The 23,633-nt window shown below is 32.3% G+C and overlaps 1 protein-coding gene across 1 annotated transcript in view; it reads left to right on the forward strand.

Moving 5' to 3' along the window:
- The window catches only part of LOC111031742 (retinal homeobox protein Rx1-like), a 46,022-nt gene extending 22,758 nt beyond the window's left edge, over window positions 1-23,264 (forward strand). The window contains exon 3 of the mRNA XM_022311811.1: window positions 22,019-23,264. Within this exon, the coding sequence (XP_022167503.1) occupies window positions 22,019-22,465 (447 nt within the window). The 3' untranslated portion in view covers window positions 22,466-23,264. The remainder of the gene's footprint in view (window positions 1-22,018) is intronic.
- The last annotated feature ends 369 nt before the right edge of the window (window positions 23,265-23,633 follow it).

Consider the following 23,633-nt stretch of genomic DNA (forward strand, 5'->3'; position numbering starts at 1 on the left):
TTAATAAATTTGATTTTCTTATCCTACGAATTATAAAGAATTATACAAGATGATCCATTTAAGTGTTTACTTATAACTGTATAAGTAATAACTAAATAGTTATAAGTATTTATCTATTTGTTTAAAACTGTGTGTTCGATGTTAGATAAATTGAAAACTTAATAGGTACTCCGAAAAACATTGTGTCGTTAAAAATAAGAATTAAAAAAGACACGTAACGGTAAAAAAATACAATTTTTTCAAAAACATTGTTGTGCAAACTCATTAAATTATGTGTAAATAATATTTTCAAAAAACTTAAACCTTTTAGAAATAATGAGTGTAGACATACTTACGTGGACCGACCTGTATCATTCTCATCATAATGTAAAAAAAACAAAAAAGTCGATTCTATAGACGAAAACAGGTGTATCCAATTTATATTCATTGAAATACAAAATAACTAATAAATTACAGTCAACAAAAGATCATATTTTTAAGTTAAAAAATAAGTAGGTATAAAAGTGCGTTGGCAAGTGCGCCTATTCAGTTTTGTTTTATAATGAATATAACTGCTAACCAAATAACAAGTTATAAACTGCAGTGATTTGAATGAACCATAAAATGTTTCTGATTGCTATCTAAAATCGAATTTTGTTATTCAATTATCTCTGCTTAATTGGTACTGTGATTAAATTATAGTTTGATTAGTTGAATATAGTTAACGTAGATTCAGAATTTCCACTGAGTAGACAAATATATGTTATATGTGTGTGCGTATGCGCAAACATATACGTGTGTGCGTGTGTGCGCGATACCTCCTCAAGAGTCTTTAGTTAAATTATATAATGGATGTGACTATACGTTTGTCATTTAAATGCATCCACAAATAATATTCCTACTCTCTCTATTTACGTTCATCGTACGAAATTAGTATCGTAACCAAGTTTTTTGTTCTGATACTGCTACAACCAAGTATACAATTTTTATTTTTATAAGTTGTATTATGTGTGCATTAGCTAATATATAATTGAATAAAAAATTAAAAACAGTAGGTACCGTGCCGGTTCTTGTAGCTAAGTGAGAAAGAAATCATTATATAAATAAAAATACGTGCCACTATTACGTGTACCTTTCGGCATCAGTGTTGTATCTTGTATAGTGTTCGTATAAAAAAGAAAACCGCGGGCTGCAATATTTACATCACATAAATTAATTTTAGAACGCAGTTTTAACTAATTCCGTTTTCACTCGAGGATCAACAATAAAACTTTTAAACGACAAAGACAATCTAATTAATTTTATAATGTTTTAATAAAATATGATGATATTATTATAGAAAAGTTCAATTAATAGTATTGAGATGAATAATGTAATAATCACTGTTTGAATTAAATGCAAATATAGCGTTTAATTTTAATCTCAGTACTCAACCGTTATTACTTAATAAAAACCAAAATTTTAATTATAATAACGTTTAAATTAAAAATCTTTTTATCGCGTTTTTACATTATCCTGATCACACAAAACCTGTGCTTAATGTATACATAAAGACCTACACCAACAAAATATTAAACAGGTGTCTCCGGATCGCATATTATGCAAAACATTGAGAATCAGTTCTAATCTATAGGTTATAACTTATAATAGCTTATTATAGCTAGACGTCTGGAATGATCAGTAATCACATAAATAGCAATATCAAATTCGGAGGAGAGCTTGTGGATTAAGCAGTTTCGCAGATGAATTAAATATTGTGTGATGTGTGTAACATCATAGAATATAAACTCAACATTTTGAATTAGACAACCCACCCAAAATAGATTTTTGATTTCACTTAATGACACCTCAAGTTCTCATTCCCAAAGTTTAATCAAACAATCCGGGAAGCCTTTACAATTCCCATGTGGCTTGCAGTTAGTCTTCATAAAAAACTAGGCATTATACACAGGTACTTCATTGTCTGCGGTGTAGGTAGGAAATTGTTTTGAAAAAATGTAATATTACCCGGTTGAGTGAGTAAAAGGGATTTCGACTACGGTGCATGACCTATACATTGCATTATATTTATAGGTATAAGTTGAGGTGAGTTAGTTAGGTTAAAGTAGGTAAGTTAGGTTATATAGACGAGTATATATTGTTTTCGAAAAGATCTTTTCTTGCTCGGCGTTTTTCCAGGTCGCGTATCGTTATTGTCTCTGAGGGAGAGGAAGGGTGGTTATAGAGGGTGCGGGTTTAGTGTGATGACGATGGCGGGGTGGGGAGTGAAAATTGCCGTTAATCGTATCATATTTACTCGGCCGCGTCGACGCGTTCGCTCGAGACGGGCGGGGGAAAAAAACAATCGCATTTTCCGGTGCGCCGCACCGCCGTCGCCGCCACCGCTGCCACACCGTATGTATAATATGTATCCATTATATATCCTGCTGCCCGGCACACTTGACTCGTTTCCCACAAGAATGTTTTCAGTCCGCCGCCGCTCCACTACTATTTGTTACGACCAACATTATATTCGCAGGCAGTTTGTGTGTGTGTGTGTGTGTGTGTGTGTGTGAGCTATGTTGTGTATATGTACTAAACCTACAAGGTTGTTGTTTTTCCCGGTGTAATAAACGTGATATGGCGGTCGCTGAGAGATCGGCAAATGAAACGAGACAACGTCTCTTTATATAATATATTATAATCGCTTGCGGCCGGGCTTCATTCTCATATTTTAATAGAGTGATTCGTGTGATACACAACGTCATTATACGGGAAATTTATAATTTTGAAAATATTTTTTCCTATAATATAAAATCGGTCATTTCAAACAACGTAAAAAATAGGATTTTACCATTTTTTAAATTACTCACTTTTTAATGGTAACATATATACTTACATTTTTAATTTAAAATTCCAAAGCAGAATATTTCTTACAAAGATTTAATAGCAATAACTGATTAACAATTTTTAGTTAGGTGAGGACGCACATAAATGTAAGAGAGATAGTGAGACAGCAGCTACCAGCACACCACCTGCTAACTATAGAAAAAAATACATCTCTATCCATGATGATAATATTATTTTTCGATTCCTGGAGATTAAGGCTTTGTGCTGCCCTTCGTAAAAACACTTTAGAGGATTTTCAGTCTTCACGTAAAATGTCTATCAAGTTTTTTCTCAATTTTCCACGAATTTTGTGATGGCAATCGCCGCAAAATCGGAAAAATAATATTCGACAACGAGAGATGCATCCTCCCGAAGTAATCGCTATAAAGGGCTGAATCGATTGGGAATCACGTGCTTCCATACCTTATAAGTTTTAATATATAATATTGTATATACCTAATAGTTTATTATTACATTATTTTTTATGTATTTTGTGATTTGTGTTTCATAAAAATAGCCCAAAAACGTTTGTGGTACAAATTATTGTACAGTGCGCATGTTTTAGAGCAGTCAAAATGAAGGTTATTCAACTTTAAGTGTGGTTTCTGGTTAAAAGCTATATATATCTAATTGGTGTTTTATAGTTCTAAAAGAAAAAATTCCAAGTACTTTTAAAAACAGCCCAGGGGAAAATTAAAAAAATTGACTATCAATTATCTACTTCAAAACTTACTATACAGCAGGGTGACTCCCCGGTTTTTTACATTATATTTCATAATATTCATAAGAAATTATTATGCAATATTCTTATTCTATCATTACTCATCAAAAAATAGTGTATGTAATATGTATGTATATTAAATTAAAATTAGATCAACATACCTACATTGTAAGATTTTTCTAAAGCCTAAATCACTAATAGTAAGTTAATAATTATTTATAGACTGTGGGGCCTTGAATTAATAAGGGTACTTACTTACAATTCAGTTACAACAATATGAATATGAAATACATGTCAAACATTTCATTTTCAATTTTATCGTTCTTTCAAAGGTTCGTTCATACTATTTTAATTTAGTTAATATTTAACCCCATTCTTTAAAAAAATTGATCTGTAAAAAGTATTTACCATTATTTTTAATTTTATTTCGTTTGAAAAATGGAAAAGTGTGTTCAGTTAATATATTTATTATGTTATTATGTCTGATAAAATTTCTATGTTTTTGTATATAAAATCATTGAATAAATAGTATTTATTTATTTTTGTTTTTTTTTCTTTAGTATTTATTATCAATGATAATATATACCGAGAGTCTCGACACAAATTAAAATGTTAATGTTTGGATTACCTATATTATTATGTTTTATATTATAATCATTTTATTAACGATATTATCTTTTGACACTGAAGCTATTACAATATTATACCATTACAAACTGTTACGCCATGCAAATGGAACTTTTCTCTATGTTTTTAATAATTATTTCGTGGAACCCAAAACAATATTGTGTTTATAAACGCATAATATAGAGAGAGAAATAATTATCATGAAAATTCGAGCTCTTTACATTTCACTCGCGGCACGTTTAAAACCTCCCTTAAAATAGTCTTACTTCATCACCTCCGGTCGTAGACTGTAAGTTAATTAAGTTCCCCTTCAAAACCTACACCACAGGGTGATTTTGAAAGGTCTTTAAACCTGAAACGTGCAAAAACTGTATCGAATGTTGCAGCTCATTGCCGTTATATTCTTCGTCGCGATATAATATTATTGCTTTGTGATTGTCGAACTATAATATTGTACGCTGAAAATTCTAAAATAAAATAAAAATTATTATTGCTTCTTCAGTTCTTCATAATATAACCACTCGTTATTACTATTTATTAGATATACAAATCATTGCAGGTGCCCATATATACCGACATAGTAATATTATACAACACTGAATAACGTAAGCCTTTATGCATACTATAGGCTTAATAATACATGGGAATATGGCAGACTTCTATGATGGGTAGGTCGTATAGATATTAGAAAATATATAGTACAGATATCTGTGTTTACTGCTTACACTTGGTGAATATAGTGATGCATAATGTCTATGACGAATTAAATCATTATGTTAAAGTCACGTAATAATTGAAATGGACGGCAACAATGATCAAAAGCTAGTTCGAAAATGCATTTTCCGCGTTTGAAAGTCGATTTGTTGTTAATAATAAATATTATAAAAAGGTATATTATAAAACCCGGGGTAATTCAAAATACTTCCCTCTAATCGAATGGCGAATATTTTATAACCAGCTATTAAAGTGATGTTAAATAATTCATAAAAGGAAATCACAATAAACTTTTATCAACCAAATAATAATCTTATATTATAGTCATAAACTCAATAGGTATTTGTTTTGTATATTAAATATAAAGCAATGAACTTGATAAAATGTAAAATATTTAAAGTTGGATCTACACGTGGGGCATTCTTATAGAAAGTGTATAATATAATATAAAAAGAACTGTTTTGATTCGATTCATATTATATTATGGATCATGATTTATTTGAATTTCATATAGTATATATTAAACACAGAGCAAAAAATCCAGTTTAACTGTATAAGTATTCATTAATATATATACTAAACAGTAAACAGGTTGAATAAACAAACTGTTAAAATTAAACCATATTTGAATTTTGTTTGTTGAATAAATACTTGCCTATATTATATGCCATATAATATTTTAACAAACCGATTGTTTAAAATTATTTTGACGATTTTTCAGAATTTAAACCTTAAAATATGGTGTTTTGTGGAAAAAAACAATAAAATATTTTATACCAATATGGTCGAAAGACATTTAACACAATATAGTGGGTATAGACTATATATAGTATATAGGCAGTAAATGAAGTATAAATATTTATTATTATTTAGTTTAAAAAAAGCCTATTTTCAATCTATCTTATTATAGCTGTTTGGTAACGCTGGGTCGTTCAATACTTCAATCCCAAGTATAATAATACCTGTTTTAAATTTATCAGTCATATTTCATTTATGAAATCAATTAGATATTAGGTTTCGTTTTGTAATTTTGGAAAGATTGTCTTAGTCCGCTTAAACCTATTATAATAATTTATTGATCTATACTCAACTGCAACCAAAGCGCATTGTAGAATTATTTAAAACCAATCGAGATTAATGTACCTATAATATATTTATAGTTAAGTTATAACCGATTAAATAGATTACGGATCTGACCAAATGAGTGCAGTCTGTGAGTGGTGAGTGGTCCTTAATGCAATTATACCCCGCATACGACCATGCACTTTGTATGTATAATATATACACTGCGATGATGACGTAACGGAATTCTATTTATTCGCGAAAAGCGATTTACCGATTTCGAGACGACTATAAATTATAATAATAATAGTCATGCACCGCTATATAGTTATACAAAAGGACAGCAGCAGGAAGTCTACTCCGGACCGTTTGACGCCGAGGTAGGACGCTCCTATATATACCTACCCTATAAAATATATATATGTGGACTGCGCGAAATGCCGAGAGATGCGGAAACGGAGCGGCAGCGGCGGCGGCGGCGACGATGCTGAAAATGGCGACTCAAAGCACCCCCCCGATCGACCGCCATTACATTCGCTCCTGCGCCTGCACAGTGTTTATACCGCTCTTCTCGCAGCGGCGGGAGCGGTGTATGTCCTGCTCTTTCGCGCGCACCGGAGATGTTCTCCTCTCGCCTATACCTCTTTGCGAGCGTGTGCACACACACACACACACACACACACACACACACACACACACACACACCCAACGCACGCGCACGCGTAGCCACCCTTACTCGCCGACGCCGCGGGTGGACTTTGCGAAATTTAATGAATTTAACACTCGATTTAGCCATCATTAATCCAAGGTTTATAATTAAGCTCAGTTTATAATGTAGGCGGAACTAACGCGTATACATTCGCAGCCGCGGCTGAGTCTCGATCCCGTTCGGGTGGTTTGGGGTTGTTGGCGGGGCAGGGGTTAGGTAAGAGTGATGGTCTTCGTACGATGGAGGGGAGGTGTACGCAAAAGGGTTTGCATGCGATGAATTGCTGCGAGCTGGCTGGCGGGGAAGGGGGTATTGAAACGGCCGTTGGTCGATAATTAAGTTTGTCTTGGCGCATATACCAATAATATATTAAATACACTATATCTGCAGCAGTATATAATAATTAATAAACATGTCACGTTATTTATATTTGTGACCCTCGTCTAAGGCTGCATAGTGCACATGTATAATATAATTTATTTTATATATTGTAGAATAATAACAGTAATATTAAATATTAAATTAGGTCCTAATAGTACTTATAGTTTTTTGCAAACATTTAATACCTACCTGATTAGTTTAAAATGAATCGCCCTTATTCAGAATTTGTTTGATATACCGGTTCGCCGGAGAAATCGATTTTCAGTGTAATGGTCTGGAGAAACGTATACTAATAAGTAATAATATGTATGTATACCTTGTATTGAACTGAATAACATAGATCCGTCTACACATCCGTTTATTAAGGGGTCTGATATAGGCAATTTTAATGACATTTTAAATCTTAAGTATATGTGTTTAAGTATTTAATTCAAAGTAACTTACAAGTGGTGATGGTTCTGTGTCAGTATACCTTAATTGCATAATAATTTATAACGAGATGGTTTGAAAAATCGGTTTTGCGTTGGAAAAATTGAGAACGCTCTCTAAAGTTGTAGGTACCTACATAGTTAAATGAAATCAAATTTTCTCAATCAAAAAAAAAAAAATAAAAACTGTGTGTGCAATACTGTTTTTCTATTTATGGTATCACTTTTCAAAAAAATAAAATAGGTATTTGTATATGTTACATACAATACGTATAAAATACTACATTTTACGAACTTCTATCAAAATTACTGTGTATGGTCGTATAGATAAATTAAGTATATTATGATATAATTATCCATATCATTGGTGGACGAATATTTTTAATTTTTGAAGGATTTTGGGTTAAAACTTCTAAATATTTCACTAATTTTACCTTACTAATTTTGTTTAGTTTTTCAATTTAGTCTTGACCATCCAAGAAAAGAAATTTTACCAATATAAGACCAACATTTTACTGATGAATTATGATTAAGTAACAATTATATCTAGATAATTGGGGTTTTAATGCCCCTATGTTCACCCTAATGACCACTTATGCCTGTATACTATCGATCAGTAGGTCCCCTTTGTTTTGATACGTGCGACAAATATTTTATTATATTATTTAACTATATACCTAACAATAACAAATAAAATAGTATTTAGACATTTATAAGCATCGATTTATTTATGATAGATATATTTATTATATATTGTAAAGTGTAATATAACTATACGGAGATTTGTTCTTACGCAAGAAACGTGTACAATAAATGTGTGTGTGCCATATGCTCGCGAGGTGTATTGTACGGTCAGGGCTGCTTTTAAGTTTAAACTAACCGTGCAGTGCAAATAAAATACTTATACCTACCTATACTAATACATAGCTAATATACTATATAGGTTGTAGATTGTACAACCATTTGATTACGTTCGTTTTTAAAACGATATATTACTACACCTATAATAAAATGTACCCATTATAAACAAAGAGGGGAGACGGGGAACGACAGAACCGGAAAGCGACCGAAGTATAGAACATAATTCAAAAAAAAAAAATTCCGAAAAGTGCTTGCATGTATCTATTATATTTATATACACAATAATAACAACGATGACAACAACTGCCATAATATATAAACGCACATATTATTTGTGTGTGTGTGTGTGTGTGTGTGTGTGTGTGTGTGTGTGTGTGTGTGAGCAGTGAGTAGTATAACTGTCGTCGCGCGCGTTGAATGGGAATCGTTATACGCGGACGTTAAACTCGTACGATAGAGCTGTTGACGACGCGGGGTGCAGGTCGAGGGATGACGGGGGTAAGGGGTTTAAGAGCGGGGAGGGAGTTCGGAGACTGAGATGAGGGATGGATATATCCTGGGGGAGGATCCGAATTGCATTTCCCGGGACATGAATGGCAGATTAACAAGCAATTTGCGTTTGTGGGCAACGGGCGGCAGTGGGGGAAAAACAACCTCCGGCGCGCACACAGACGCCCCGCGGGGACCCGAGTGAAAACTGTGGAGCAGCACCCCTACCACGTTCGATCTACCCCCTCTCAAACACACACACACACACTAACCCGTCCGTCCACCCACCCCTCCCGGGCATACACCCCTTCCCCTTGGTTTGTTGAGACACACACGCTGGATCATAATATTATATAATATATTATGTACCAGGTAACTACTGAATTTCGTGTAGTTTTTCTTCATCCCGTCTCTATCATCCCCATCACTTCCCCATACAGCACTACCACTGTCTACACGGATATACAATTTTATATAGGTATAATACATATATACGTATAAATATTTTACATCGTTAGTCGTTACGTTACATGTTAATTCGATTTTGCGTATGTTATAATTGCCTTTGTTCGTAGGCCGCAATCGTTGTATATATTAATTATGTGTATGGTTTTTGTTGTAATAGCGTTGTGACCATTTTTTAAAAATATAATATATAGGTACATTTTCAGAAATTCGTTTATCGCCTATAAACAGTAAAATGGATTTATTGACCCTTTTTGACTGGCATAAATTGAATTTACATTTTACTCCGTTATTATAACACGTAACGAGTGTATTTATAGGCATACCTATACAACCGTATATATTTTATACAATATGAAAGCTCGTTTGTAGTGTTATTAAATTGTATTAGTATTCGGTCAACACAATTTAACATCAATATACCCAAATATAATATGCAATGTGTATTTTAATGAAATGTTCATTTCTCCGAAGGAGTAACAATTATTATTAATTAGAAATAATTTATCAATTCAACCGAACAAACTACCATTTATTTTATGACAATATCTAATAAAATTTAATTTTGAAATACTATATTATACAACAATACGTCATGTATAGTATAATATATACGCCTTATTAACTTTTTTTAAATATAATTAATTTAAACATAAAAAATCCAAGAATTTATTAATATGGTTTATTTGATTATGTATATGGTATAGACAATTATGATAAGCTAAAGCGATAATAATCAAATGGTTGGTCATCCATCACATTAGTGATTACTAGTTTATAGTCATTTTATCTTATAGATAGACGATAGTGCACGATTTTAAACAGAAGCAATAAATATTAAATTGTGCTTCAAAGAAATACTGAATAGTGAATTATAATAATAATAACCCATTTTTTTATTACCGACATATTATCTTTGTTCTGGAGTAGCTTGAAATGTATATATGCATTGTACTAACATCAGTAATACGGATTGTTCAAACCAAAATGCAATTAAAATGACAACGATTTGAATAGGTACCTAATCTTTTATAGCAAAGATTTTTTTTCTGTCAAATAAAACTATACACCAGACAAATTAATTTGCTTATATTTTTGGTATACATATTATACATACGTGAGTACTTACTTTTACAAATAAATATAAGGGTGCATGGACACTTACAAAATGCTTAAATATTTAATATAAAATAATCAATAATAATAATTTGCACTTTCACAATGATACATTGATAGATGTTATAAAAAACACAAAATTTAATTTAATATAGCCAACAATTATTGCAATATACTATATTCATTATGATACATAAATATATCTTAGTATTTAATCTAAAACTGCGATTGTTTGTCTTCTCTTTTTTATATTTTAAGTAATTTGTATACAAATGTAAATATGTAATGCTAATAAGTAATAACCTTAGCTTAAGTATAGTCGACGCAAATATTTTTTTTAAATTTCAAGACCTATACATTAAAAAAATAAAACAACAACAAAGAAGAATTTAAACTATGACAACTTACTTTAATACGTCCATAATAATAATATATTACGGCATGATGTTTATTGTGCATAATATAATGACATAATAATAATAATAATAATAATAATAATAATAATATGATTATCAAAAGTAAACACGACGTACGGCGTTTGATCGAAATCAAATAACGTTCGCTCGAGTAATATAATTCCAACTTAATTTATATAATATAAACACGCGTCTCGGCGGATACAATATTACGTTAATTAAACGCACTGCAGTCCACAATAATAATTGCGCGTGGCCCTATAGTAGGGCGGCGGTGGGGCTTCGGCGTAAAAACGATATAATATTATTATATTAAAACGGACGGCGGTCGGTCGCAGTGATTTTCGTCCGGCGGCTGACTGTATACATCATATTCTATAAGTACACCCATTATACCTACCCAATATCATTGACTATATATATAATATATGTAGTATACGAAGCAACTATGTCTGCAATCAATGGAAATACTTTGTACACTCGCGTATCGCGTCTACATTATATTAGTTATAATGCATATATATATATATATATGTATACATTGTTTTGGTGTTTATTTTACGCGTGTGACGAAGGGGGACGTGAACGAGAAAAAAAAACAGAAAACATCTGACGTACTCGTGTGACAGTACACATATTATATGTTGTATGTATACTATACGTTTATATATATTAAATTGAGTCCCGGTGTCGGATAAATCGGTGGGGTGAGTGAAAGATTTGTCGTATGATGTATGGGGATCAGTCTCATACTCTTTTCGAGTGGAATATTCGGGGTATATTACATACCAACTCCAAGTGTTGTACTATTTAAGCAATATATACTAAATGTATAGGTAGTAAAATTAAATACTACTCTAATGACCTATTCCTTTTTTTAGTATTCCAAATATTTTAAAATACCCCTAGTATGCATATGTATATAATATGTATATGCATATATTATAAAGTTATAATTTATATTTTGAATAATATTTCTTTAAATCGTATCTTGTAAAAATGTTCGAATTGCAAACGTCAATAGACATAGTCGTCAACGAGTTATTACAAATCATTATAAAAATATAATATTATAGATGTTATTATTGGATGTTTGATACCTATATGATATTGAACTATTGTTTCGGTCAGTGGTATTTAGGGTGTGCCAACGAGAGGCCATTGCACTCAAATCTTTAAGATGCCGATATCTCATTGCTTGAACACTCTACCATGCTGTCCAGGAGCTTCCATTTTAAGCCCCCCCCTCCTGTACTAATTCGCTTTGGGCGGTTTCAAAAACGATAGTCTTTCCTATTCTGTTCGGGACCGTTGGTCTACGCGCAGACAACGTTTTAAACTGTATATTAGGTTTAATTTACAATGGGTATTTACTTTCGATTATTATTCACAAACTTCAAGCGAAATTATTACACAATATAATTAATATGCATTATGAGAGTTTGGAAAATCAAATTTGAAAAATATTAATCATCGCGTAAAACCTCATCGACTGGGACGCCCTGCAGCCGTGTAATATACTATGCGAATACGATGCAGCGACGACGAGGGACATCATAATAGGCGACGCCAAAATAATAATAATAATAATAATAACGCTGCAGCGGAGCCGTTTTCGACGTCGTCGGCCAAAATCGCCTCGGGGCTGCTGGCGCGCGCGCGCGACAAACATCACAGCCATTGCCCCTGGCGTCCATGGGATTTGACATTATTATTATATTACTACTTTATACTGCGTGCTTGTACCATTATATTATATATATATATATAAAACATTATTTCGTGCTATTTGTCACTCGCCAACGTCACCGCTCTCGCCCACTATTTGGGTCGCGGGTGTGTGCGAATGGGCGAGTGTGTGCGAACGGCACGTGCGGCGGCGGCGGCGGCTCCGCTCTTATTGCAGTTATTAAGTTGACATAAACAAACAAGAAACAAACTAATTCCCATTATATTAGACTGGTCCGCCGCCACCGCGGGGGGGTCGCAGCGTGGCGGTTGTAGATTATAATATATTATTATTATTATTATTATTAGGTACATAGTATAATATTATAATTTAGTATTATATAGGAAGTAGTAGTCGCCGGGCGGAAGTGGGCTCAGCGATCTCTCAGCTGAACTTTGACGGCGGCGTTCGCGTTTGTATACAAATATTATACTACAGTATCATATACCCACATAATATTATGAAATATGCTGAACGTAGAGTTGTAAGAACTAAGAAATAACACAACTATAAGATTTTCGATAAAAATCTGAAATCGTTTATTTTAAAATAATAAATAATCCGCTTAATCGAACGCTTGATATCGTGCAAACTCATAATTATTATACGACTCATTAGTTACTAAGCCATATAGTTATGCAATTATTAATTTGTACTTTATATTATATTGTTATTCATTATTTTATTATACATAATATATGCATATGTGAGAACCAGTCACTTTGTATTACTACATAAATTTGGTCTACCTCTTTTTGTTTCTCTTGGATCGTGCTATGAGAACTATGACTTATTTGAAACTAATTTATTTGTGTAATACAATATATTTACGGTATAATTAATAATATTCAAAAATGAAAACTCAATTCATCGTGAGTCTTCGATCCGCTCGTGTAAAAAGCTTATATTTTAATAACCGATGTTGCTTTAATAATATCTATTAATAGATATTGACAAATTTAAACTGACTAAACCTAAGATCGATTTTATTATTTATTTTAGTTTAATTGTGACATGTCTATTTTAAAACACCGAGCATAACGTTTAAGACAAAGAAGATAAAATTCAATTTTTTTGTAATAATTATTAAATTGTTATGTGTTCAAATTCTGGCGCTTAAATATTATACACAAAGAACCAATGAATTTAATTGCAGTAAAAGCATAAATAATTATAAATCATAATATATTTACAGTATAGGCTATTTCTTCGGCGCCCAAGTCCGTAAATCGTTTTTTTTTTTTTAGACTATTATCCCCCAAATTCGTTTCCGTTCTTATATATTATTATATAAATTGTGTGGCGTACATTAGAATGATTATTGCATATTATAAATCACTGTTTTTTTTTAAATGTTAACAGTTGTTTGTCTCCGTTATACAGGACCAAACTCTGTTATATTTTTTAGCAGTTATTTATTGTGCCGAGTTGACATTCCAATTTTTCGATCAAATTCTCTGATAGATGTCAGCTGTGTCCCGTTGAATGCTGCGAACTTTATACAGGGACACCAGGGTCAATATCGAATATAATTCATAAGCGTATGCAAAACTTCATATTATATCTGCAGTCGTTTTAATATATAGTTCATTAGTTCAATATACGTAAGCAACTGCCTATATATGTTTACATATATATTATATATTTACCAACCTATATAGTCCGTGGAATACAGTTCGTGTGTAGGTACAAAGACAAACGTAAAAGTTTGCTCGTAAAATAAATTAAATATGCCTTTAATATTGTGTGTAATATGCATTTTCACTATATACTATATCATCATAATACTGTAACTAAAACAATATATACAGGAATAAAATAATGAACAAATGCTCCGACGTTAAATTAATATTTTATTATTATTACTATTTTTCCCCTCGGCTTTATTGCATTATAAATGAAAATTACACAATAATATAATAACATTCTGAAAATTATTTTTATTTACAGTAAATAGACATTACAAATTTAATAATTTTGTGAAAAAGTTTTTGATAACATTGCAATCAAAACTAAATTCAATTAATGTTAGTTTCAAAACTTTAATGTTATTTATATTTTTGGGAAAAAGTTTACTTTTCATTTCTATACAACCATGTATGAATTCAACTAGGTTATATCTATACAATATCGTCATCTACGATGAATGTCATAATACTATTTTACGGAAATGTTGAAAAATATAAATTAAACTAAAGGAAAACCAATATTAAAAGGTTCCAAAAATGTTTTTATTTTTTAGCAGGTATCAGTTAAATTTTTTATGCACACATAAAATAATAATATACTTATATATATTATTCTATGTACCAAAACAAAATATAAATAATATTAAAATTTATTAAAATGTAATGATTTGCAAGGAATTTAAAAAAATGTATATTTGTTTGATAAGAGGCTCTTTGCACTAGAAAAAGATCATCATGGTGGTAAAAACAAAATGAATAATCATCGTAAAATCTGATATTTTTTGTAAAAAATTATGGGTTTTGATTCCTAATATTAGGTTTATTGGCAGGGATTTAAGTTCCAATTTGTTTTGCTTTTATTCCAGCCCATGATAAAATAATAAAGGCTGCAGTAGTCTTGTAGAAAGCCACTAGAAAGTGTGTCATATGTTTAATATGTCCTCGCAACATACAAGTACCTATTACCTATATACTACATGAGTAAATATGTTGTAAAAAGTTCAACTAGTGATATTCTGAGTAAGTTTCCACACAGATGTTTTATTAATTTAAATTACATAAAAATATATGTTTATTTACCAAGGTTAAGTTACCACACACATAAACATTTTAAAATTACTTCATATAGTTAAAATATTTCATATTATTTTGTTAAATATCAACCTTTCAAATAAGTACATTAACTTTTAAATTATAGATTTTAAATTTCATATCATATACAAATATATGATATTGTACCATTATAATAATATATGTAGAGAGTAGATATACCCATAGGTAGATAAACAATATTTCAATACATCAAACACACAATTCATCTTTTGAAAATGTAAATTTATTGTTTTTACAAAGTTGTAATAAGTACTACAACACAATAGTATTATATTATATTACTATCATACTGAGTGCATCAGAAAGAGCTGACTACAGAATATATAATTAACTAACTATCTCAGTTATGGCATACCTAATATTCTTAAGGATAAATTTTTTTTTTAAATTTAGATATTATGTGGTTATTGTCAATTATTTATAAATGTATAAAAACAATGCTAATATTGATAACAACGATTTGGTAGTTGCATTTAGAAGCTATTTCTTTTGCACTCTGTATAATATGATAACCATACCTAACCTAACCTATACATGTATATATATTGTTTAGCACCACTGTTTGGAGGGTATAACTTTAGGTGTAACTATGTATAAATAAAGTACACCCGTTTACTAGTTTTTGAAACGACTCGAAATTAGCTGTCTGTCAACGTGAGTGAAATCAATTGGATGAAAATTGGAAAAAGGGTTTAAGACCATTTACTCGTCTGTGAGACAGCTTGTTTTTCTCTCACGGCCGGCAAATTGTTTTGTCCGAAAACTCGATTAGCCGTTACATTTAACCCCAGACGTTTATTGATGAATGCGTTTAACATGTCAATCAAATTGAAACACTTGATAATTCGTAGTGCTATAATTGGGTACACAATTATATACAAGATATTAGCTTTGAAGTGCGAATTTGCACGAGCTGTTGTAAATTTGTAATTAAACCGTGTGTGACATTTTTATATACATTTTCACATAAGCAAATAAAATAGTACACTCTTCATCATCAATAATCATTTTAGGAAAACCAATGTCTATATTGATTAAGAAGTCTTTAAAACCATTAGGTATCATTAAATATATTAAACATTTTGCTGTAGTGTAGCCGGATGCCTTTATAACAGTCAGTGTAATAATGTCATGGTGCCTGCGTGTACCTATATCCTATAGAATATATATAGGACATTGTATATACAGTTGTGAAAAACACTTCCCAATAAAATTTAATTAAATTACTGGTGGAAAAAAAATTTTATATTTAAAAGCGTAATTATTTTTAACTTCTAAAAAAATAAGTGCATTTTATAATGGACTTTTATTCGCATTATAAAAAATAATAAAAACCACGGTTGACTATTATCAAACTACCGCCAGTTTTTCCGCTTCGCATTTACCTCGGGTATCCGTAAATAATATGAAAAGAATTACATTAATCTAGACTTTTTCATCCGGTTATCGGTTAATAATTTTTTTCCATCGTTCTTATATGATTAAATCCGAATCGACATAAATTGAATTTTAAAAAGTACATTAACTATGCTGCGGGTGGACCATCGAACACATTTAACGTAACGAGAGCGCAATATTTATTGCGCCTGTCATTTCTTGTCCCGGTTTCTCTGCAAACAGAAATAGTTATTTTCCCTCATTTTTTTTTCCGCGTTCTCTTCAATGTCAGTAAGATCGCCTCTTATATAATAATATATTGTGTAGTGTGTACATACTAATTTTACCGATATTACTTGCATTACTATTGTAATAATAGTGATGTCTACAATAATTTTACCATCGCGTATATACGAGGCAATGTTTGGTACCTATGCGATAAATGACGTACCTATTTTATTATTACGATGCAGGTATAGGTGGGTATAGTTATGGAGAGTATAGTCGTACGATTCTAAGAGAAGGCCGACGGGAGAGAGCAAAGAGATACCTAGTCGGAATGGGAGAACGCGGAATCGTCTTACAACAATAACAAATAGATATTCGTATCCATATTCTATACAGTTACAGCCTACAACGGGTATTACTTACGGTTATAATAATATAATGTAACAAACGTAGCGCTGCAACCGTATTTTCGCGGTGTCGGTTTGAATTTTGCCGAACGTAAACGGGCCGTCGACGGCGTGTGTACCTATCGGCGCTAATATGGGCGTACAGGTGGTAACGTGATACGGTTGTGTTGTATTATACTGTGAAATATATAATATAATATTAGATACACGTAAGACATATAATAAGATAATATGATCAGGCCGTGAGTAATGTGAACGGCAGATCGGCGTGCTGATGATATTGTAATACACTGCACGTGGGGCTCAAATAATACATCAAATAATATCATACGCACTACGTCTTTATACGGTTGTTATTGTTACCGTGTACACCGATTACCAGGTATTAGAGGTACCTATATTATTCGACGATATAGGATACCTATATCTGTCCGGTATAATGTAAAAGACATAATGTATAATCGAACTCGACGACGAGAGTCTGTATTATTATTATTATAGCGATGAGTGACGCGGCTGTGATAGTGACGTTGTTACAGTAGTACAGTTTGGGGTTGGGATTTTGAGGGGAGCGATTGCAGGGCGCAACGATTTCGCCTGACGGAATTCGTACCGATGTGTTTTTAGGAAAAAAAATTTTGTTTTTGCATCGGTTGGTACTCACAGTTAATAGTTTTGAATTTCCGAATATTTTCGAGATCGTGTCGGCGCTGAAGAGGTACCTATACACTCGAAAATACATTTGAACGAGCGCGTGTGTGAGCTGTTGCAATGTGTGCGTCAGCGTTGTGCTTGTGTTGTACCTCATCCGTATATTCGAGTACCGCCGCCGCCGCCGACGACTCTTGAACCCTCCGCGCGCCCATTAATAGTAGACTCGATACATAAAAAAAAAAAAAACACAATTTTTCACCCTCCACCCTACGTTGCCCAAAAACCGGTGTTCGTATTTACTCGGCGACGGGCTATTATAAAATAATATTATATTATATTGTCGCGCGTTTTATTCCATTATATTGAAGCTCGTTTAATAAAAACTCTTGGCCGACCCTAATCGCGACAGACCCTTTTAACGTGACATTATATTCTGTTATTATAACGAAATCAGATAACGAAAGAGAGAAAAACACACATAATCAAATGCCCCTCGCTGAGATGAACCCTTTCCGACCAACTGCCGTCGACGTATACCTATTATATAGTATACCCACGCACATATATATTGTAATATGCGGTATAGTAAAATGTATTACATCGGTGTACATGTTTGCGACAATTTTTTTGGTAAAAAAAAAACATATAATAATTATTATTCGCTAGCGCTCGTTGTTATCGTATACCACGAATAGTCGGAGAATGAATTTCCGTAATAATTAATCGATCGCCGTTGATTACATTACGAAATTACGAAATGACACACTGTTATTGAACGTTTATTTCCTTTTTAGTATTTATCATATTATTATAGCACTACCAAAGGTTCGTATACTTGTCTTCTTAATTAGGTAACTCTACACAATTTCGTATGGAAATTGTAGCAATAGTGCCGTTTGTTAATTTATTTCAAAATTGTAATTTATTGTGTCAAAACTTAAAAGTAAAAACAAGTGTTTTGAAAAAAGTGTCCAAAATATATATTATAGGTATCATAAACGTAAATCAAATAATCAATCAAACAAAATATTTTTAACTTAATATCATAACCAAAGACATGTCTTTATTTTTTCAGAGATAATTGAAATAATTGAGTAGGTATAGTATATGATTCATAGTTTCTTACTCAATAAATAAATCACTTATAAATATATAATTAAATATATAATACCTAATATTGAAAATTAAAGAATTTAAGCGACATCGTATATACTACCTATGTTAAAGTTAATAGATACTTCCATATTATTTCCATACTCTGGGTCCGTCGTGCCTGATCTATTGAAAGATTCTAAATCGTGTACTTACGTAGGGAAAAGCTTAGTAGCTGATTACTTTATAATGAGAACAAATACCATAAAAAAATTAATTTTTTCTCTAAATTAGTTAATCATTTGAGTTATCAGTTCATTAATTACTAATTACTATATTTTGTGTTATGTTTAATTAATTAGCACTGCACCCATGTTTTTATTCAACAACTGCAGTTAGTGCGTTATTAACTTTTGTCACGTCTTATTCATTATTACTACGCTTGAGCCTTATGGCGTTTATCTCAATAAAATAAATAAATAACACTGCAGCGTGCAGGGCAGAATCGTGAGTAGCCAATAACGCCCTAAGCCCCCCTAATCGAATATGATTGCACGCAGATACGATGCAACGCACTTAACAAAATATATACCGAGGGCGGCTGCGAGGGGAATATCGTGATTACCTATGTCTACCTAATCATTGTTGTCGTCGAATCCTTAAAAAATCGTTAAATTTACTGTGATACTAAAACGTTGTGCAAACTACTTAAATCGTGGTATTTAAAATCACATATTATTGTGCACGGCTAATCGTTTTTTTTTGGTCACGCAGACTACCGCAGCATTCTACCACAGAAAAATCTTTAATCTAATACTATATTATATTACTTAAAAGTTGAAACGCTATTGTAGGTTGCCTGGAGATACGTCAGCGTTGTGAACAGACGAAACGAAAACGCATCCCCTAACCAAATAACCTTTCATTATGTAAATCCTAAATACCGATTATACCTCACTAGCCACTTTTTTCCGTATATACCTATAAATATATAAATACAATTACCGGTATATTTATACAAAATTGTATTAAATCTGCGGTCGTCGTAATGACGTGAGAGAAAACTTAATATTTTTTTTCCCCAAGACTATTATAATTTGTTTTCGTCGTCTTGTGCAACGCCCGTGATTGAATAAAACCTATATAGGTACAATGTACATTAAGTATATTCCCAGTCTCTATGAAAAAAAGCTATTTGATTAATAAATCACGAAATGGCAATGTTTTTTTTTTTATGAAATTTGAATTGAATAATGAGAAAAATGTTGTGCACCGAGTTTACCTATATATAGTATATACGGTACACGTGAAACATCAAAGACTTTTCGCCCTTATTGTAAACGTCAATTTTCTTCTCAACCTTAAAAATAAAAACGGGTAAAAGTATATAATATTTACGCTGGTCGCATTGAGAACGTTTTACGTCCCAGTAATCGGTAAATCGAGTTACGCTCTAGAAAAATGGATATAAATTGAGTTACCGAAGGTATTTTGTATTTCTCTTCATTCCTGGTTGTTCATATAATATATATATACACGTATACACATTTTGTTTATTTTTTCCATGCGACGGTCATGCTGGTTTTTCTTGCCGTGCTTTATTAAGTTTACTTTCATTTTTATGTTATTTTTCCTTCACCTCGTCCTAACCTGCACGTTCACGACAATAATAATAATAAAAATCATTTTCTTTCGAACCCCATGGGCTGTCGGCAAGGTGCGAGACATGTTTTTATCCTGATTTTTCCGCTTCCTCTACTCCACTGATCTTATCGCTATTCCCAGAGACCAGCTTATTGCTACGAGTCAAGAAATTCATTATATAATATTACATACTTTGTATATTGTATTATACGTATTATGTGTGCATATAAACATGCAGTAGATATATTTATAACAACGTTATACCCGCGTCTTTTCTACCAAATATGTCTTTGCCAGACTCTTTGCAATCCTTTTTATAAATATTAATTTATTATTTTTTGCTATTCACGTCTGTACTATACACGACGTAATGTGTTGTAAGTACCTATATTGAATAGTGAATACCTACATTATACTAATAACGCTTTTTCGCTTCGCGTTTTTCTTTGAATCCATCCCGACGAAAACGGCGCCGCTCCAGACGATTTCATACACGGGAAATCCAATATTAAAAAATATATTATAGGGTCGCATTGGACTAAGTCGATGACATGCGATTTTACGCAGAATCCAATTCAATCGTGCCTCATCCAATCACCGTTAGATAGGTTGATATGCATCGCAATCTGTGTTATATTTTCTGTAGGTCGTACAAAAATAATAGTGTCATACTGTCGTACTATGTTTTAAGTGTCCTTGATTAAATATTTAGCAATAGCCGTACACCCCGTACCTATAATTGGCTATATTGGCTACTGCACGACAAATAAAAGTATGGTTCCAATATAATATATTATATGTACTACATTTGCATATTATGATTCTCAATTTTCTCGTATACATTATGGTACATGTACGCAGCGGCACAGTATTCTAACCGTAGAGCTACTAAAGCTACTTGGAATAAAATGGGAATAATATTATACAACTAATAATTAATCCATCATCCATGCCATTATCGCAGATTATATAAACTGTGCTATTATGTTAACTGTCTAATGATAGCCAATAATAACTATTATTTACGGACTCAACGTTATCCTATACACAAAGTTACTCTTATTATAAGTATAACTAAATGCAAACATGCGGGTCCCCTCCAGATAGTGTACAAGAGATAACTACACAACATTAATACCTCAATCTTTAACTCAAAGTACTTGCCCTTGTGTTATAACTATAATAATGTCTGAAAAACCAACTCGAATTCAAAATACTAAATTGTCCGTCGTTTGTGTGCGTGTTCGCAGGTGTGGTTCCAGAACCGGAGGGCCAAGTGGCGCAGACAGGAGAAGATGGAGGCGGCTAGACTGGGCCTGAACGACTACGTGCACTCGACGATGACCGGCTCGCTCAGCCGGATGCCCGGGTCCAGCCTGGCGCTGCCCGTCGACCCGTGGCTGTCGCCGCCGCTGCTGTCCGCGCTACCGGGTTTCCTGTCGCACCCGCAGACGGGCTACCCGAGCTACCTGACGCCACCGGTGGTGCACTGTGGCCCGCCGTCGTCCGCACAGAAGTCACCGCCGTCACCGCAACAACAGATCACCATCGCCACGCCACCGTCGTCGTCATCGCTGTCCACGTCTTCATCGTCAGCGGTGTCCACTGCCGATCCCAGGACATCGTCCATAGCTGTGCTTAGGCTCAAGGCCAAGGAGCACGTCGAGTCCATCACGAAAGGCATGCAAATGGTCTAGAGCCCCCCCGATACTTCTTATGTACCTATAGGTATACCACCGTAACAAGAATAGCAATAATAATAATAATAATAATTTCATTAAGTCACATGCAAAATAAATTATTAAATATGCACTTATTTATGCGTATGTACAGAATATCAAAAACAAACAAGATAAAAAACTACAACGATGGTTAATGTCAAAATATACATACATATTTTATATTATACCTAACACGAATTTAAATAATATTATTGAAAAAAATACCAATCGAAATAGGTATAAGCGGTTCGTTTTCAGATCCAAAACATCTGCAGCCTTGTATTTTGAACAATTCTGTTTAGTGTTTTCTTTATATTCCACGATACGCAACTCCGAATCGATTATATTATATTTTTTTGTTCTAATTCTCGAAAATACATCATGTAAGCCCTAGAATTATACAGTGTGTAACACGTATATAAAGTATAAATTAATCAGAGTTGTTTTTCATAATTAATTCGAGTATTCCTACATGAAAATATAAAATTTGTATTGGTTTAAGTCTGGAACCCTAATTATTATTATGCACCCATAAGAACGCCATGTGAGTATGTGATTATGTATGACTATCGTTGTCGCGGACCTTAGTTTTATAGGTACTTATAATTGTAAATCTTAATAACGAATACTAAATACTAATCGTCATCGTTAAGACTTGATCACAATGTCTATAGTGCGATGAACAATTTATTTCCGGGTCAGTTCTGTCCCCACCGAAGACAAACACGCCCTCTTTCGCATTTCTCACACTATATGTATACAAAATATCACCAGAAATAATATCATATTGTAAAATATGAATATTATTATTATTATTGTTATTATTCGTAAAATTTACGGTTTCCAAATAATTGGTAATGTTTATGAAAATATATTGTAATCATAAATAAGTACATACCTATTATTAATTTTATTATTATTTCAAAATGTACAGTATTATACACTGAAAACCAGTGCATTCGAAATTCGCTCTTATATTTACATATATATTTATGCGTATAAACATATTATTATACATAATTGGATATTGTACATAAATCGTATATATTATAATATATAATAGTATTGTAATTTATTGTGCATCTTAATATATTATAACCATAAGAATTATTAGAAAATAGATATTAGAGGTTTTGTTGTTCTA

This window comes from Myzus persicae, unplaced genomic scaffold, assembly GCF_001856785.1.
Source record: "Myzus persicae strain clone G006 unplaced genomic scaffold, MPER_G0061.0, whole genome shotgun sequence".
Classification (NCBI taxonomy): domain Eukaryota; kingdom Metazoa; phylum Arthropoda; class Insecta; order Hemiptera; family Aphididae; genus Myzus; species Myzus persicae.